Source organism: Cyprinus carpio, chromosome B2 (genome assembly GCF_018340385.1).
Source record: "Cyprinus carpio isolate SPL01 chromosome B2, ASM1834038v1, whole genome shotgun sequence".
Lineage (NCBI taxonomy): Eukaryota > Metazoa > Chordata > Actinopteri > Cypriniformes > Cyprinidae > Cyprinus > Cyprinus carpio.
This window is the reverse complement of record NC_056598.1, coordinates 10416841-10430441: the sequence shown is the minus strand read 5'-3', so window position 1 is coordinate 10430441 and position 13601 is coordinate 10416841. Positions and strand designations below refer to the sequence as shown.

The window sequence follows — 13601 nt, the reverse complement described above, 5'->3', positions numbered from 1 at the left end:
GTGAGATGTTAGGCATGACGTCAGCATGTCAGCAAGGCTATATTATGATAAAAATACATACTTTAATAAGTATATATAAGCCGTTTTTACCTCATTTTAATAAAAAATGTAATTATATATTCTATATCTATCTATCTATCTATCTATCTATCTATCTATCTATCTATCTATCTATCTATCTATCAAATTGTATTTTTCTGTATGTGCATACAGTATACACAGTAAAGTTGTTTGTAATATATATATATATATACATTACAGGTTTTTTTTCAACTGCTTACACACAAAATCTTTACTTTTCATACAATTTCTGAAACCTGACACTCAAAACACCAGAACCACCAACTCTGCAAAACCATACACTAATTCTCTGCCTTTGGCTCAGTTTTCAATTTCATAAAACACTTTTTGCAAAAAACACAACACACAATTCTCTATGTAACACAAAATCTAACAGGAATAATTATTATTATGGCAAAGGTGTTTGCAAATGTTTGCTTTTGAGATGTTTTTGTGATATTTTGAATGCAGTGCTTCATTTTGCAAGAAATGTGTGGCATTTTGCATTTTGTGTGTGCAATTCTTGAATTTGTTTGTAAAGTTTTGAAAGAAAAAAAAGAGGCAAAGTTCTGAAAATGTGTGTAAGCAGTTGAAAAAAAAACTGTAAATGTTCCCTCCTGGTGGCATGACCTGCCCAACTCAATCCAAGCAGCTGAGTCAAGAATCGGCTAAAAACACATCTGTTCCATCTTTATTTGACCCTCTAACTCAATCTCTATTCTTATTCTATTCTTTAAAAAAAACTTGCCCCTTTTAGACTTGCACTCTATTCATTTACTAACTGCTTGTTTTCTTTTAAAAAAAATAACACTAGCTTCTCTATTCTTTTTGTATTCTATTTGTTTTCTTTTTATTTATTATACAATTAACAAAAAGCAAAATAGGCCTCTAACACTATATATGTGTGTGTGTGTGTGTGTGTGTGTGTGCGTGTGCGTGTGCGTGTGCGTTTGCGTGTGCGTGTGCGTGTGTGTGTGTGTGTGTGTGTGTGTAGTGATCCTGTGTTTATCACTACAAAATAAAAACATTTCTAAACCAAAAGCAGCACGTATCAAAAACGTAGCAATAGAAATGTTGATCGCGCCTTTGAAGAATGACGTGACTCTGCCGACACCTTGCGGCCGAAAGTTTCATAACCTGTGTATTTACGTCCATGTGTGTGATATTTCTGGTGTGTTTATGTGTTCGTATTAGCTTAGGCATGTGTAGACCTATAGAAACTTCCCGTTAACAGTCGTGCTTTGAAAAACCAGGAGGAAATCCACCGCGTGGGTCTTTCGTTGCCCTCCGTCGCTTTCTGATTGGTTACATATTGAACATTCCTCCATCGCAGGTGCTTTGCTGTTCGCCGTGTACGCATTAAACAAAGACTATCTTCGGAAACCAATGAGTAAGATCTTTTATTCTTATGCCTGTAGCCATTTATTTACCCGGTGTACGTTATAACCTCTTCAACGTTGAAATATCATTGACATGGGACGCATTCATTTATTCAGACGTTAACGTGCTTCTGGAAACGAGTTTCATAGAAACTCAATGTCACTGATTTCAAAGCTTGTTGTTTTCTTGTGCCCTACATGTGTTCACTTCTAGAGAGAAAGGGGCATCAAAACCACTGTTGGACAATGATATTCATAAGTATAAGTATATTCCTTTGTCTAAATCTAAGTAGGAATATATATATATATATATATATATATATATATATATATATATATATATATATATATATATATATATATATAATTTTAATCTAAAATGACTATTTTTATCAGGCTCCTATGTTTAGGTTCAGTAATTTTATGCAATGTATAGGTCCTTTTCTATGCAATTAAAGTGACATAACTAAACATAAATATAATAGGCAGATAAAAATGCACTTAGAGACATTTGCATCTGAACTCTTCATATACATATGTATATTCACATTTTCAGGCGCATTTGTCATATCTTTAAAATCCTTTTGCCTCAGACCTTTTGCAAAGAGGTCAATGTATGTTTCAATTTCTATATATTTACTGTCATTTAATTCCACTGGCTATTTGATCTAGCTGAAATACAAACTATTTTGTGATAGAATTTAAATAAACAGCTATATTTTTGGTCGTGTTCTCTCCCCAGTCAGGATATTTGCTTCTGATCGATGTCATGCTCATGGCCAGAACCTACTGTGACGTCTGGATGATACATAATGAGACCATGATTGAGAGGTAAGATGTTAGATCCTTGATCACATTTACCACGTGCTATAAGATTACAGTCTCTTGTGCTGTGCGTACTGCTCTAATAATTCCTTTATATTTGGAGATGTATTTATATACAAATACATATGCATCTGATCTGATCTTCAATCATGATTATGAATGTTTACATTAAGTTACTAGGATTTTCCTTTTCCTATACCTGTTGCATTTGTAGTGGAGTGCATTTCTCAGTGATATGGTTTCCTCTGGGTGTCGTTGCCAGCAGAACATGCCAGATCACTTAAATGTTGTCTGTCCTGTTTTTCATGTAGACTACAAGCACACAATGACTGTTATTCAATGTGTGTGTGTGGTTTGCAGTGCAATTACTGGAAGTTCGACAACAGCTTTTAAAAGATACTTGGTCAACTTTATCACAGTCATGCCTTTTGTAAGTGGTCTAAACTTTGCACAGGGTTACTGTGTCCTATTTTACAAGTCGGTTGTCAAGGAAGCATGCATATATTAAATTTGATAATATAATGTTTAATTCTCAGTATTAAATAATAAATTAATCATATCATCTTATAATATTAATAAAGGGATCATAACAGATCTGTTAGGGATCATAATTTCTAAAATGTGGTTAGTATACCATAAGCAATTTATTTTTTAACAATTTTATTTAAAGATAATGTATAGACATATTTTAGTAACCATTCTTTTTCTGCAGCTGTAGAAATGTAACATCTTTATTAACTGTGCACATTTCATACAAATTTATTTTCACACAGGTTTATTTAAAAGCCTGTTTGTTTTGTGTTTTAGATATCTCTAGTGAATAACTTGTTAAAGCCGGGACTCAATGAACTGAAGCTGTGTTTCAGAGTGAATCTGACCAATCACCTTTACAATGACTACTTGACGTAAGTTATATTCATCAACCATAATGATGCTTAAATTGAATCCAGTGTATCATGTTTCTAGCGGATGTAAGCTATTTTCTGTGATTGTGCAAGATTCAATTAACTTTTTTATTTATTTATTAAATTTACAGTTAATAACTATAAGAATAACAGTGCAATATATGGTAAACGATTTGTGCTATAATCCAGTGTGTTTATGATTACAATAAGAAATTCAGTTAATATGAAACTGTTTTATCTTATAACAAAAAGAACTCTACATTTTTGTGTATTGCTTTATTGTATTTAAATGTTCGAAGTAAACACATGTTTGGAGCAGATTAATATGCAAAATAATTATAAAGAACAATAGGTAACACTTTACAGTAAGATCTCATTAGTAATGCATTAACTAACATTAACAGTGAGAAATAGCTTCATTTTTACATTATTTAAGTTATGTTAAAATTAGTTTAAAAAAAAAACACACCTGAACTTTGATAGTTGTTTGCTCAGGTCCAATAAATATGCTAAAAAAGTTAAAACTGTTGATTTTAATAATGTGTTATTATACATTAACTAGGAAAGTAACACTAAAAATTAATAAATGCTTTAGAAGTGTTTTTCATTGTCAGTTTAAGTGCTTTAAGTCTATAGTGGACTATCATTACATTATACATTTCCTACAAAGCAATTATTAGCTGTTTATTTATGTTTGTTTGGTTAGTAAGTTATAATTCAGTAAATTCTTACTGTATTTTTGGTTCAATTTCCAACTCATCATCCTGTGGGTTGTGGCCGATCCATTTCAAATTCACACTAAAATAACAGGCAAAGTAAATTGGGAACCTGGACAACCGTATTGCCAACCCAGACCAGCTGATAACTCAAGATGTGGAGAAATTCTGTAACAGTGTGGTTGACCTCTATTCCAACGTCAGCAAGGTTATGCAAAAAAAGTGAAAAAGCCAAGAATTTCCTGTCATTCTGAACCATTTGTTAGGATGGCTTCAGTTTGAGCCTGCTTGATTCTTTTCCCTTTTCCTGCAGCCGCTACTAGACATATTGATCTACATCTGCAAACTGAACACAGCCATTGGATCTCTTGTAAGCATCCGTTTCATAGAAATGACCAGCTAATTTAGTCCATCAGTCTCTACAGTGTTACGTTTGAAACCTCTGCCTGCTCTTATGTAGGGTCCAGCTAGCTTGCTGAGCTATCTGGTGTTCTCCGGTCTGCTCCTTACAAGGCTACCCAGGCCGATTGGCAAGATGCGAGCAGAGGTATGAGGGGCAGTACAGATATGTCAACTCTCGCCTCATCACTAACATACAGTAGGACTCCATCTCTTTGCCTGGCTGTTTGTCTCCTGATGTATTTTATGAAGGATGCAGGATTTCTGTATATTGTTTCAGTGAGGAGATTGCATTCTACAGTGGAAACAGGAGAGAAAAGCAAACAATTAATGGAACATTCCAGAAACTGGTGAGGAAAATAAAAATAGTTTTGATTTCTATTATAATTCGAACACAATGTTGGTGAAGCTTCATAGCCAAATGTATACATTATTATCTGTTTATTTATCTGTTTATTTGGTTAGTAAATTATAATTTTCTACTGTAGATGGCAGCAGAACATCTACAGCAGAATCCACATGGATTACGTTGAAAAGTGCTGTATGTGGGATTGACACCGAGTGGTTGAACTTGGTATTGCAGTCCAAATTCAAAATACTGGAGAGGGTTTTTTCACCCGGTCCCTCCTCCTCAGACTTGAAGCACACGCAGGTTGCCAGATTTGATGACACAAAGAGGAACGAGCACACTTGATGATGGATGAATGAAATGAAATGCGCTGTGTTTTTCGCCAACTGGCAACCTGTGGTGCCGAAATACAATTGGGTAAACTGGCAGTGGGTGGGTTTCACAAACCAAAACAAAGACCGACATTCCGGCCCGGAACACACATTTTCAAAGGAGACTAACTGACTGTAGCATTGGTTTTCAGATAAACAAGTATGTTAACTTAGCATGTTTCTTAAATATCTGCAAACAAATTATGGTATTTGTATGCTTTAGTAGAGTCAAAATCTTACATACAGCACCTTTAACCTTAAATGGATAGTTCACCCAACACTAGTAGTTCACTCTACATTAGACCAGCTCAAACACTTGCTGTTTTTAAATCTAGCCTAAAGACTAATTTCTATAGTTTGGCATTTGATGCTACATGAGAGCTGCTTCCTTTCTATTGTCTTAATGGTATCTTATTGTCTTTTTTTGCGATGTTGATTGTTTGTATCATTTATATTTTTGTTAGTTTATGTGTGTACAGCACTTTGATAAACACTTGCTGTTTTTTAAAAAAGTGCTTTATAAATACATTTTGACTTTTTTTTTACCCTCATGTAATTCCAAACCCGTAAGACCTTCGTTCATCTTTGGAACACAAATTAAGATGTTTTTGATGAAATCCGAGAGTTTTCTGACCCAGACAGCAAGGGTTCTACCAAGGTTAAGGCACAGAAATGTAGCAAGGACTTTGTTAAAATAATCCATGTGGCATCAGTGGTTCAACTGTAATTTTATGAAGCTACGAGAATACTTTTTGGACACATACTCTGAACGACTGGAAGTGAATAGGCATTAACACCTTCAGAAATTCGGTTTAATAAGGCTGATTATTTTATTTTATTTATTTTCAGAAAGCAGTACCTGATATTTTTATGGTAGCAGTTAAAATTGTGTAAATCACTTTCACTATACACTGGCAATATGCTACTGTATGCAAATCTAGATAAAACTTCACTTTTAATTACTGACCTTTGATCTCTTCAGATTTAATTGTCATCACTGGCTTTGAAAATTGCTTTACTAGGTCAATAATGATTTCCTTAGATAAATGTTTGCACAGAAGATAGAAGTTCTTCTGTGTTTGTTTTACGCTGCAGGACTACTACCAGAGTGGGCGTATGTTGATTAGTTTGGCGCAGGCCCTGGGAAGGATCGTCCTGGCAGGCAGAGAGATGACCAGGCTGTCCGGGTGAGTGCTCCATTCATTCTTTGCTTGTTTCTCTTGCCATCCATTATCTCTATCCTTATCAGTGCTCACCTGCTGTCTGTCTTTCATCTGCTTGAGTATGTGTGTTTATCTGGAGTCTGAATCCATTTATTAGGTTCACTGCACGGATCACAGAATTTCAGGAAGTTCTTAAGGAGCTGAATTCAGGCAAATATTAACGAACCATGGTAACACAGAGAATCAAAGGTATGGACTATAGTGTGAAATGTTTTTGTTTTGTTTTAAACATAAATTTGTGACATAAGAGATGTCTCTATGAGTTAATACTAATACAGTTTAAATGTTTGGGGTCGTTTTTTATGTTTTTAAAAGAAGCCTGCACAGGCACAGACCTTTGGAGGCTGCATTTATTTAATGAAAAATACAGTAAAAACAGTAATAATGTGGAAAAAAAAATAACAGCTTTTTGTTTGAACATATTTTAGAATGTAATTTAATCCTGTGATGAAATGCTGAATTTTCAGCAGTTATTACTTCAGTCTTCAGTGTCTCATGATCCTTGAGAAATCATTCTAATATCTATATGTTCTCTTTCTTTTTCACAGATGACTCATTAGAGAAAATCCCTCTTATCCCTGGGAGAGGTCAAATCATCATTGCAGACAACATTATCAAGTAAGCTACATACTACACACTAAATAAACATCTACCAAGCCATCATAGTTAGCTTCTTAACATTTATGCATTCATGTAATCCTCAGGTCCCAAGGTCTGTTTTTTATTTTTCTAAATGTAGACATCATGTCTAACACAGTGTCTCATTAGTGTTTCAAAATGAGCTGTATCCTTTTATCCCCAGGTTTGAACACATACCTTTAGCGACGCCCAGTGGAGACATTCTCATTCGTGACTTGTCTTATGAGGTCAGGGCTCCATAAATAAACTTTTCCTAGTCTAAACTTGTTTTTAGCTTGTAAAACAGGGTTAAGTAATCTAGTTTTAGTAATTACCACCTCCCCTTCTTACATAAAGGTGTCTTCTGGGACAAACGTGTTGGTCTGTGTGCCCAACGGCTGTGGAAAGAGTTCACTCTTCAGAGTGCTGGGAGAGGTTAGTGCTGTCCTTCAGCAGAAATATGTGGTTTTAGAAACCTCAGTGTTTTTTTTTAATTGTCTTTGCTTTCCCAGCTGTGGCCTCTATGTGAAGGACAACTCACATAACCAGAGAGAGGGAAACTCTTCTATGTTCCTCAGGTGGGCCTGTTCACACTGAGGTCTTTCATGGCAGCCGGTTAAATTTGAAAATGTTCTGCTTTTCTCTTCGCTTTTAAAGGTTAATTTGTTTGTATTTTCTTCAGAGGCCCTATATGACACTGCGTTCCCTTCGAGATCAGGTGATTTATCCTGACACTCATGAAGACCAAAAGAAGAAAGGAATGTCTGATCGGGTGTTTCATAACGAAATGGACATCAAAATATGTTATTATGTTATAAAGGGATAATTCACTCCAAAATGAAAATTCTTTACCTATAAGACCTATGTTCATCAAAACGCAAATTAAGATATCTTTAATAAAATTAAAGGGATTTTCTTCACTGAAAGTCTATCTCACAAAAACTTCAATTAATGTTTCAGAAAGTTCAAAAAGAAATCTGCTTACAGTATTACTATTATATTGTGTACTTGTGGTCAGGTGCTGAAGGAATATCAATCCAGTTTGCTATTCTGGATGAGCTATTCCAGCGCTGTGAGCGTGGATGTGGAGGACTTCATCTGAATGTTAGTGTGAAAGAAGAAGAATTTGAGGCAAATGCTTATAACATACAGCTAAAGGAGTTACAACAAGTGCTCACCCCACCATGCTCGTTTTCTGTCAAAAGTGAGAAGTCAGGAATCATGTATTTGTTGCTCCTGTGGGAGTTTGCTTTAGAAACATCTGTCTCCCTGAGCTCAGCTGGAATCATCTGTTTCCTCTTTTCAGGTTGGCATCACACTGTTCACAGTCTCCCACAGGAAATCACCATGAAGTACAACTTAGCCCTTGTCTTTCTTCATACAGTTGGCAGAATTCATTTAAAAACCTCAAGTTATGCGCTATGAATTTTTAAAACTCTTTGTATCTCTATACTGCAGTATTACTTGCAAATGGATGGAAGAGGAAACTATGAGTTTAAACCTTACAGTCTATGGTTTAAACCCATCACGAAGGAAACGGTGGAGTACGGATCATAATAATGACTTATTCCTGAAGGCCTTTTCATGAGCCAGTCGTTGTGTAAATCATTCCTTATGAAATCATTTAAAAATTTGCGCAAGAATGATTTTACAGAGATTCACACTCATGAATCTACATGAACTACATGTGGATCTGAAGCAATATTATTGTGTACCTATTGAATTAAAAACTCTTTATATTATAAGACGTTGTTGAAATATAATGGCTTTTCTTCATCTGAGGGAAAGGATTGTAACTCTGGATAAATATCTCTCAGGGAGAGATTACTGTGCATTTTCTGAAAAGATTTTTGTAAGGAATAAAACTGGGTTTGTTATCCCTTTTAAGAATCAAGCATTTGTGATATAAAAAGTCATGTTTTTTTGTTGTGATACTTGATATTTTGAAACTGGAACAGTCGCTGGCAAATGTTGTTGTTACTGGAACAATACCGTAATAATAATACTATGGAAACTGTATTATTTAAGTGTAATGAGCGATCTTTATGTATTTTATTTTAAGAAGCCTAAAAATATATGTTTGAGAACCTACTGGATACATTGTGACTTACAGACCTGTTTTATTAATTTTACTGAATTACAGAATGTACAATAAAATATCTTGTGTGATATTTTAAAAGCAAAGAAACTTTTGATTTTATGGATCAATTTGTTTTTCTTCAATTATTTGTTTTAATTTAAAAACTTTTTTTTGGCTTTTTTCTTTTCATCTAGGATAGGTTACTGCATTGGAAGGCATATATCACATATGCACAATTGTCTGCATTTTAGTTGCATCTTGTTTCAAGTCAAAATTTATGTCTTGAACAGAAAAAAAATAGACTTTTACATCTTTACCATAGCTTACCACAAGAGTGAGCTACTGAGACCAGAATGCAACACTTATTCTTCCTCAGTGAGTGTCTCCCTGTTCATTTTAATTCAGATTGTGCAACACAAAACATGCTTTCTGGGCCATATTAGGGTTTTTGTTTAAAAATGGAGAACAAGGAATTGCTGCCTCAAAAGAGTATGTTCTTTTTCATTTTTGATTGTGCATGTCCCTTTAAATAAGTGATTACAAAGCATAAGTCAATTAAGTTCTCTTTACAAATAAAAAATAAAAAGAAATTCATGACAAATGTAATAATTTATTTGCTGTTTCTATCTTGTGGAGTTCCGAGATATTAAAAAACACAATCACTCACATCTAAAAAATATATATTTTATGAATCATAAATATTTTTTCTACTAGATATAATACTGTATACACAAAGCAGCTAATACACATGTATTTCTGAAGAAAATAATAAATAATGCTATTTAATAAACCAATACAGTTCAAATACAATTCCTCCTTAAAAAATTACAAATCAAAGGTCCGATATGTAACATATCATGTAGTGTTAGCGTTTCATAGAAACCAGTCCAGTGCTGTACTGCAGGTGTGCTATGTACACACAGGTTCTGCTCAGCGCAAAAACGGTTACAGTCCAGCTGTACGTCCCGTTCTGAGCTCAAACAGCAGAAATGTTGTATTCCTTTATGAGAGTCTATACTTCGGTTTCCTTGGCCATCAATGTTTGTCTTCGTGCTCGTTTACAGCAAACCACGATCAGAACAATTACAGCAATTACAAAAGCCAGTAAAATGAGCGCTGCTCCTCCAATCACAGCCAGTCCATACTCTATGGAAAAGAAAGAGGAATATTAAACAATCATATTTTTAAGCGGAAAGCTTCGTTAGGTGGTATGTTGGTGTGTGATGTCAAAACGGCATTTGATAAACCAATATAGTAAAGAGCAGTGCACATGCACCAAGTAAAATGTAATGGAAAATGATTTGGGAATTTTAAACTCACATAAGACATAATTTAAAGTTATTGCATGGCTGTTGCTCAAATCCAGCACAAATAACAGTTCTCTGCTAGTTTTTTTTTTTTTTAGTTTTATTTTAAAAATCTAGATTGAAAAGAGTGGCAAGTCCATCAACTTTTTGCAAAAGTTTTATAAAATTGAACAAAACTTTCTATTTAATAATATATATTTGCATATAGAGAGAGAAAGAGTAATATCATAGTATATATGGAGAGTATAAGTATTAATATCAAAGTATTAATTCATAATGCAAAATGTGGTTTTAATAAAAATACATTTTACATTATTAATTAATACTTTAATAAATTAGTCAATAAAAAAAAAAAGCATAATTGATCATTGATTCTATATTTTTAAAAATTACTTTTTGTTAAATATATTCACAAATCTCAATCATCAATTTATAAATAATGTATTTTTTAATAAATGAATAGATAAAGCATCATTGACGCTGAAATATTGCTAGTTTAAAAACTGTTTGGAGAAACCTGAAATAATGTGATATTTAGCACTTAAAATACAATATTTACTGGGGGAACCCCGCCAAAAAACGTTTTTTTTTTTTTTTCCCTAAATGCAATTTTTAATTGGAGGACCCCCCTCGAAATACGATTGGGCTAGTTTTGAGTAGCAATTGGGAGGGTTTTGTTGTGAAAACCTGGCAACCCTGCTCCAGGTTCAGAAACAGAGCTTCCCACACAGATGAATGGAGCCATTTCAGCACAGCTGTTGGCCCTGGTCAGTGTGAGTAATAGCAGTGTCATCCTCCCTCCTCTACACAGTTAACTAAACTGGCCTCTTCATGCTTAACAACGTTCCTGTTTTCCATAACACTGAAATTATAGACAGCTAATTCTTTGAGCAAAAGTTGAATCATTTGGAATACTTGAATACCCCTTTGCTGCCTTCCTGTGTCTCTAAAATGGGTGTAACACCCTAGTAAATGTCAAAAGTAAGCAGTCAAGTTTTAGATGATAAGCTTACCCTCAATCAGGTTCTTGTGCTTCTGTGGTGAGCACTTCGGGAGGCTCCACTCTCCGACCCTCTTGTCTCCTTTACGAGAGGGGATGTATGCCGCCACGCTGAAGCAGTAACTCTGATCCTCATCTAGATTATTAAACTCTGCTTTGCTCTCATCCACAGTTAGCATTTTCTGAAAACAAACCAGCCAACAAGCCATTACCGATTGCAATTCAGAGGGCATTTAAATAAAAACCGCATGGCACATAATCTTCAATAGCATCTATAGCTTGTAAACGTGCTTATACTCACTTTTCCTGTGCTTCCAGCCTTATTGTATGCAATCTTATACTTGAGATTTTTCTTAAAGACGTCACGGATGTTCAGAGATCTGCCATCTTTGTGCAAAGCTGTGATGGGGTCTTGTATGATCAGTACAGTCTTATTGTTCACATTCACCTTCAACTTAAACTCAGGTCTTCCGATTATAGCTACATTAAAAAGAAAAAAATATATATTAAAGCAACTGCTTTAAACAAAAATTGGTTGAATTTCGAAGGAGGGCGTGTTGGAGACTCACTGTCGTCATAAGGACAGAACTTATTTGATCTGGTGTATGGGGGCTCCACATAGTCAGAAGACCCCAGCGGAGACTCCGAGAGGACCTCAGCAGAATAAACCCCCTTTAGTTCTAGTTCATTAGTCAGGTCACACTCGGTCTCCGAGCTCCTGATGCAGTGAGGGTTTCTCTCTTTGTCCCTACCGACTCTGCAGAGAAAAATGATGTTGGTTAGAATCCAATCAATACATATTTAATTTACTTTGTGTTGAATTTTAATCACAAAATAACGTTAATGTGAACAATACAGAGCAAGACCAACTGCTATGCAGTTTAAATTAGATATTCGTGTACTTGCCTTGAAAATTCAACTGTATATGTGTAGTTGACAGGTTTAGGTCCCCATGTTAGGATTGTTTTGAAATTGTATGATGACCATGAAACATTTGTTGCTTGGTAAGCTTCCCCACTTCCACAGATGCTAAATAGGACAGAGGACATCAGCCAAATCAATACAGAATGAAAGGCATCATGCAGCTTTCATGGTTTCCATTACGAACCAACCTTGAGATACAACAAAACTACATCTAAAGTCCACACTGCTATACTACGATGTGCCATACTGTAATGTAACGTACAGTGCAATAGGATACTACAGGCCTGCACTACAATACAATGAGTAAACAGAAAATATTTGGATTAGCTGACGGATTAAAAAAAAAACATCCCTAAAATCTTACCTGGGGATCCGTTTACGAGCGTAAGGCAGACAAGAAAAAGTGCCGAAAACATTACAGTCTTGCTTTCCATCGTTTGTGATAGCAAACAGTCCAAATTAGGAGTAAAATATTTAATCCAATTTATCTCTCTGAAGAGCGTTTCTCATTTAAATCTCCCAGCAGCCGCCTGTATTTATAGTCTGCGCAAGATCTCTCGCGCTGCCAGCCACGGAGTGGACTCGTCATGAGTCATGAATGGCTCTCCGCCCCTTTCTTAACTTTGGGGTTTTGTCACTGGCTGGGCATCCACCGTAGAGAGCACCTTATGACCATATATGGTTATCCGGGTACCGGTTTAATTCAGATCATTAGAAATCCAAGCACGTACTTTAAAACATTTGACTAGACGCTTGCCTGTGGTTTTTGCAATGTCATCATGTTATTTTGTCATTAAATTTGTCATTTCTTCTGTTTTTATTTATTTATCTATTTTTAGATGCCGTTAGACTGTGCTGTGCAGGAGAATTAAGATTAGACATTCATGAATTCAATTTAGTTGGGTTTAACTATAAATCATCCAAACTCTGACATGGGAGACTTATTTGCATTTTAAGGTTTTGTCAGTTGTAATATAAAAGCTACTTTAAAAGTGAAGTTTATTTTCCTGTATTTATATTACATGCATAAAGAATCATCATTTTCCATTCTAAATTCCCATAGGTTTTCTTTAAAAAAAAAAAGCTTTTTCTTCAGTCAGATGTTCCACTCTTAAAGATTCACTCTTAAGTAACTCTGTGGCAAAGAACATCCTACCAGTCGAGCATGATTTGTGTAACCACAGTTCTGTGCTTGACTTGTTCGTGTGCCTCTGACTTGAGTTCATTATGAGCAAACAAAATTATAATTCTGGAAACTTCATATGCCTGCATGGAAAAAAAACAAACAAAACAAAACAGATGCACTCCTTCTAGCTAACCCCTACAAATATTTTTTTGTGTGTGTCAAGCCCATCACTTGAATTTACAAGACTTAGGACAAAGTATTTGAAGGTGGCCCCTTTCTTTCTTTATAAGAGGCCATGTCGGACCACCCAACTGCCAGG

At 35.0% G+C, this 13601-nt stretch overlaps 1 protein-coding gene and 1 pseudogene across 1 annotated transcript; one reads left to right on the top strand and one right to left on the bottom strand.

Moving 5' to 3' along the window:
* Window positions 1-1209: 1209 nt before the first annotated feature.
* Window positions 1210-8195, top strand: LOC109060699 (annotated as a pseudogene).
* A 1320-nt stretch (window positions 8196-9515) lies between these two features.
* Window positions 9516-12693, bottom strand: LOC109060698 (tissue factor-like). Its single transcript, XM_042717978.1, is given in 7 exon segments — window positions 9516-10071; window positions 11246-11414; window positions 11534-11712; window positions 11802-11989; window positions 12139-12232; window positions 12235-12261; window positions 12521-12693. Coding segments are annotated over 7 exon segments (861 nt in total). The 5' UTR covers window positions 12591-12693; the 3' UTR covers window positions 9516-9937.
* Window positions 12694-13601: the final 908 nt, after the last annotated feature.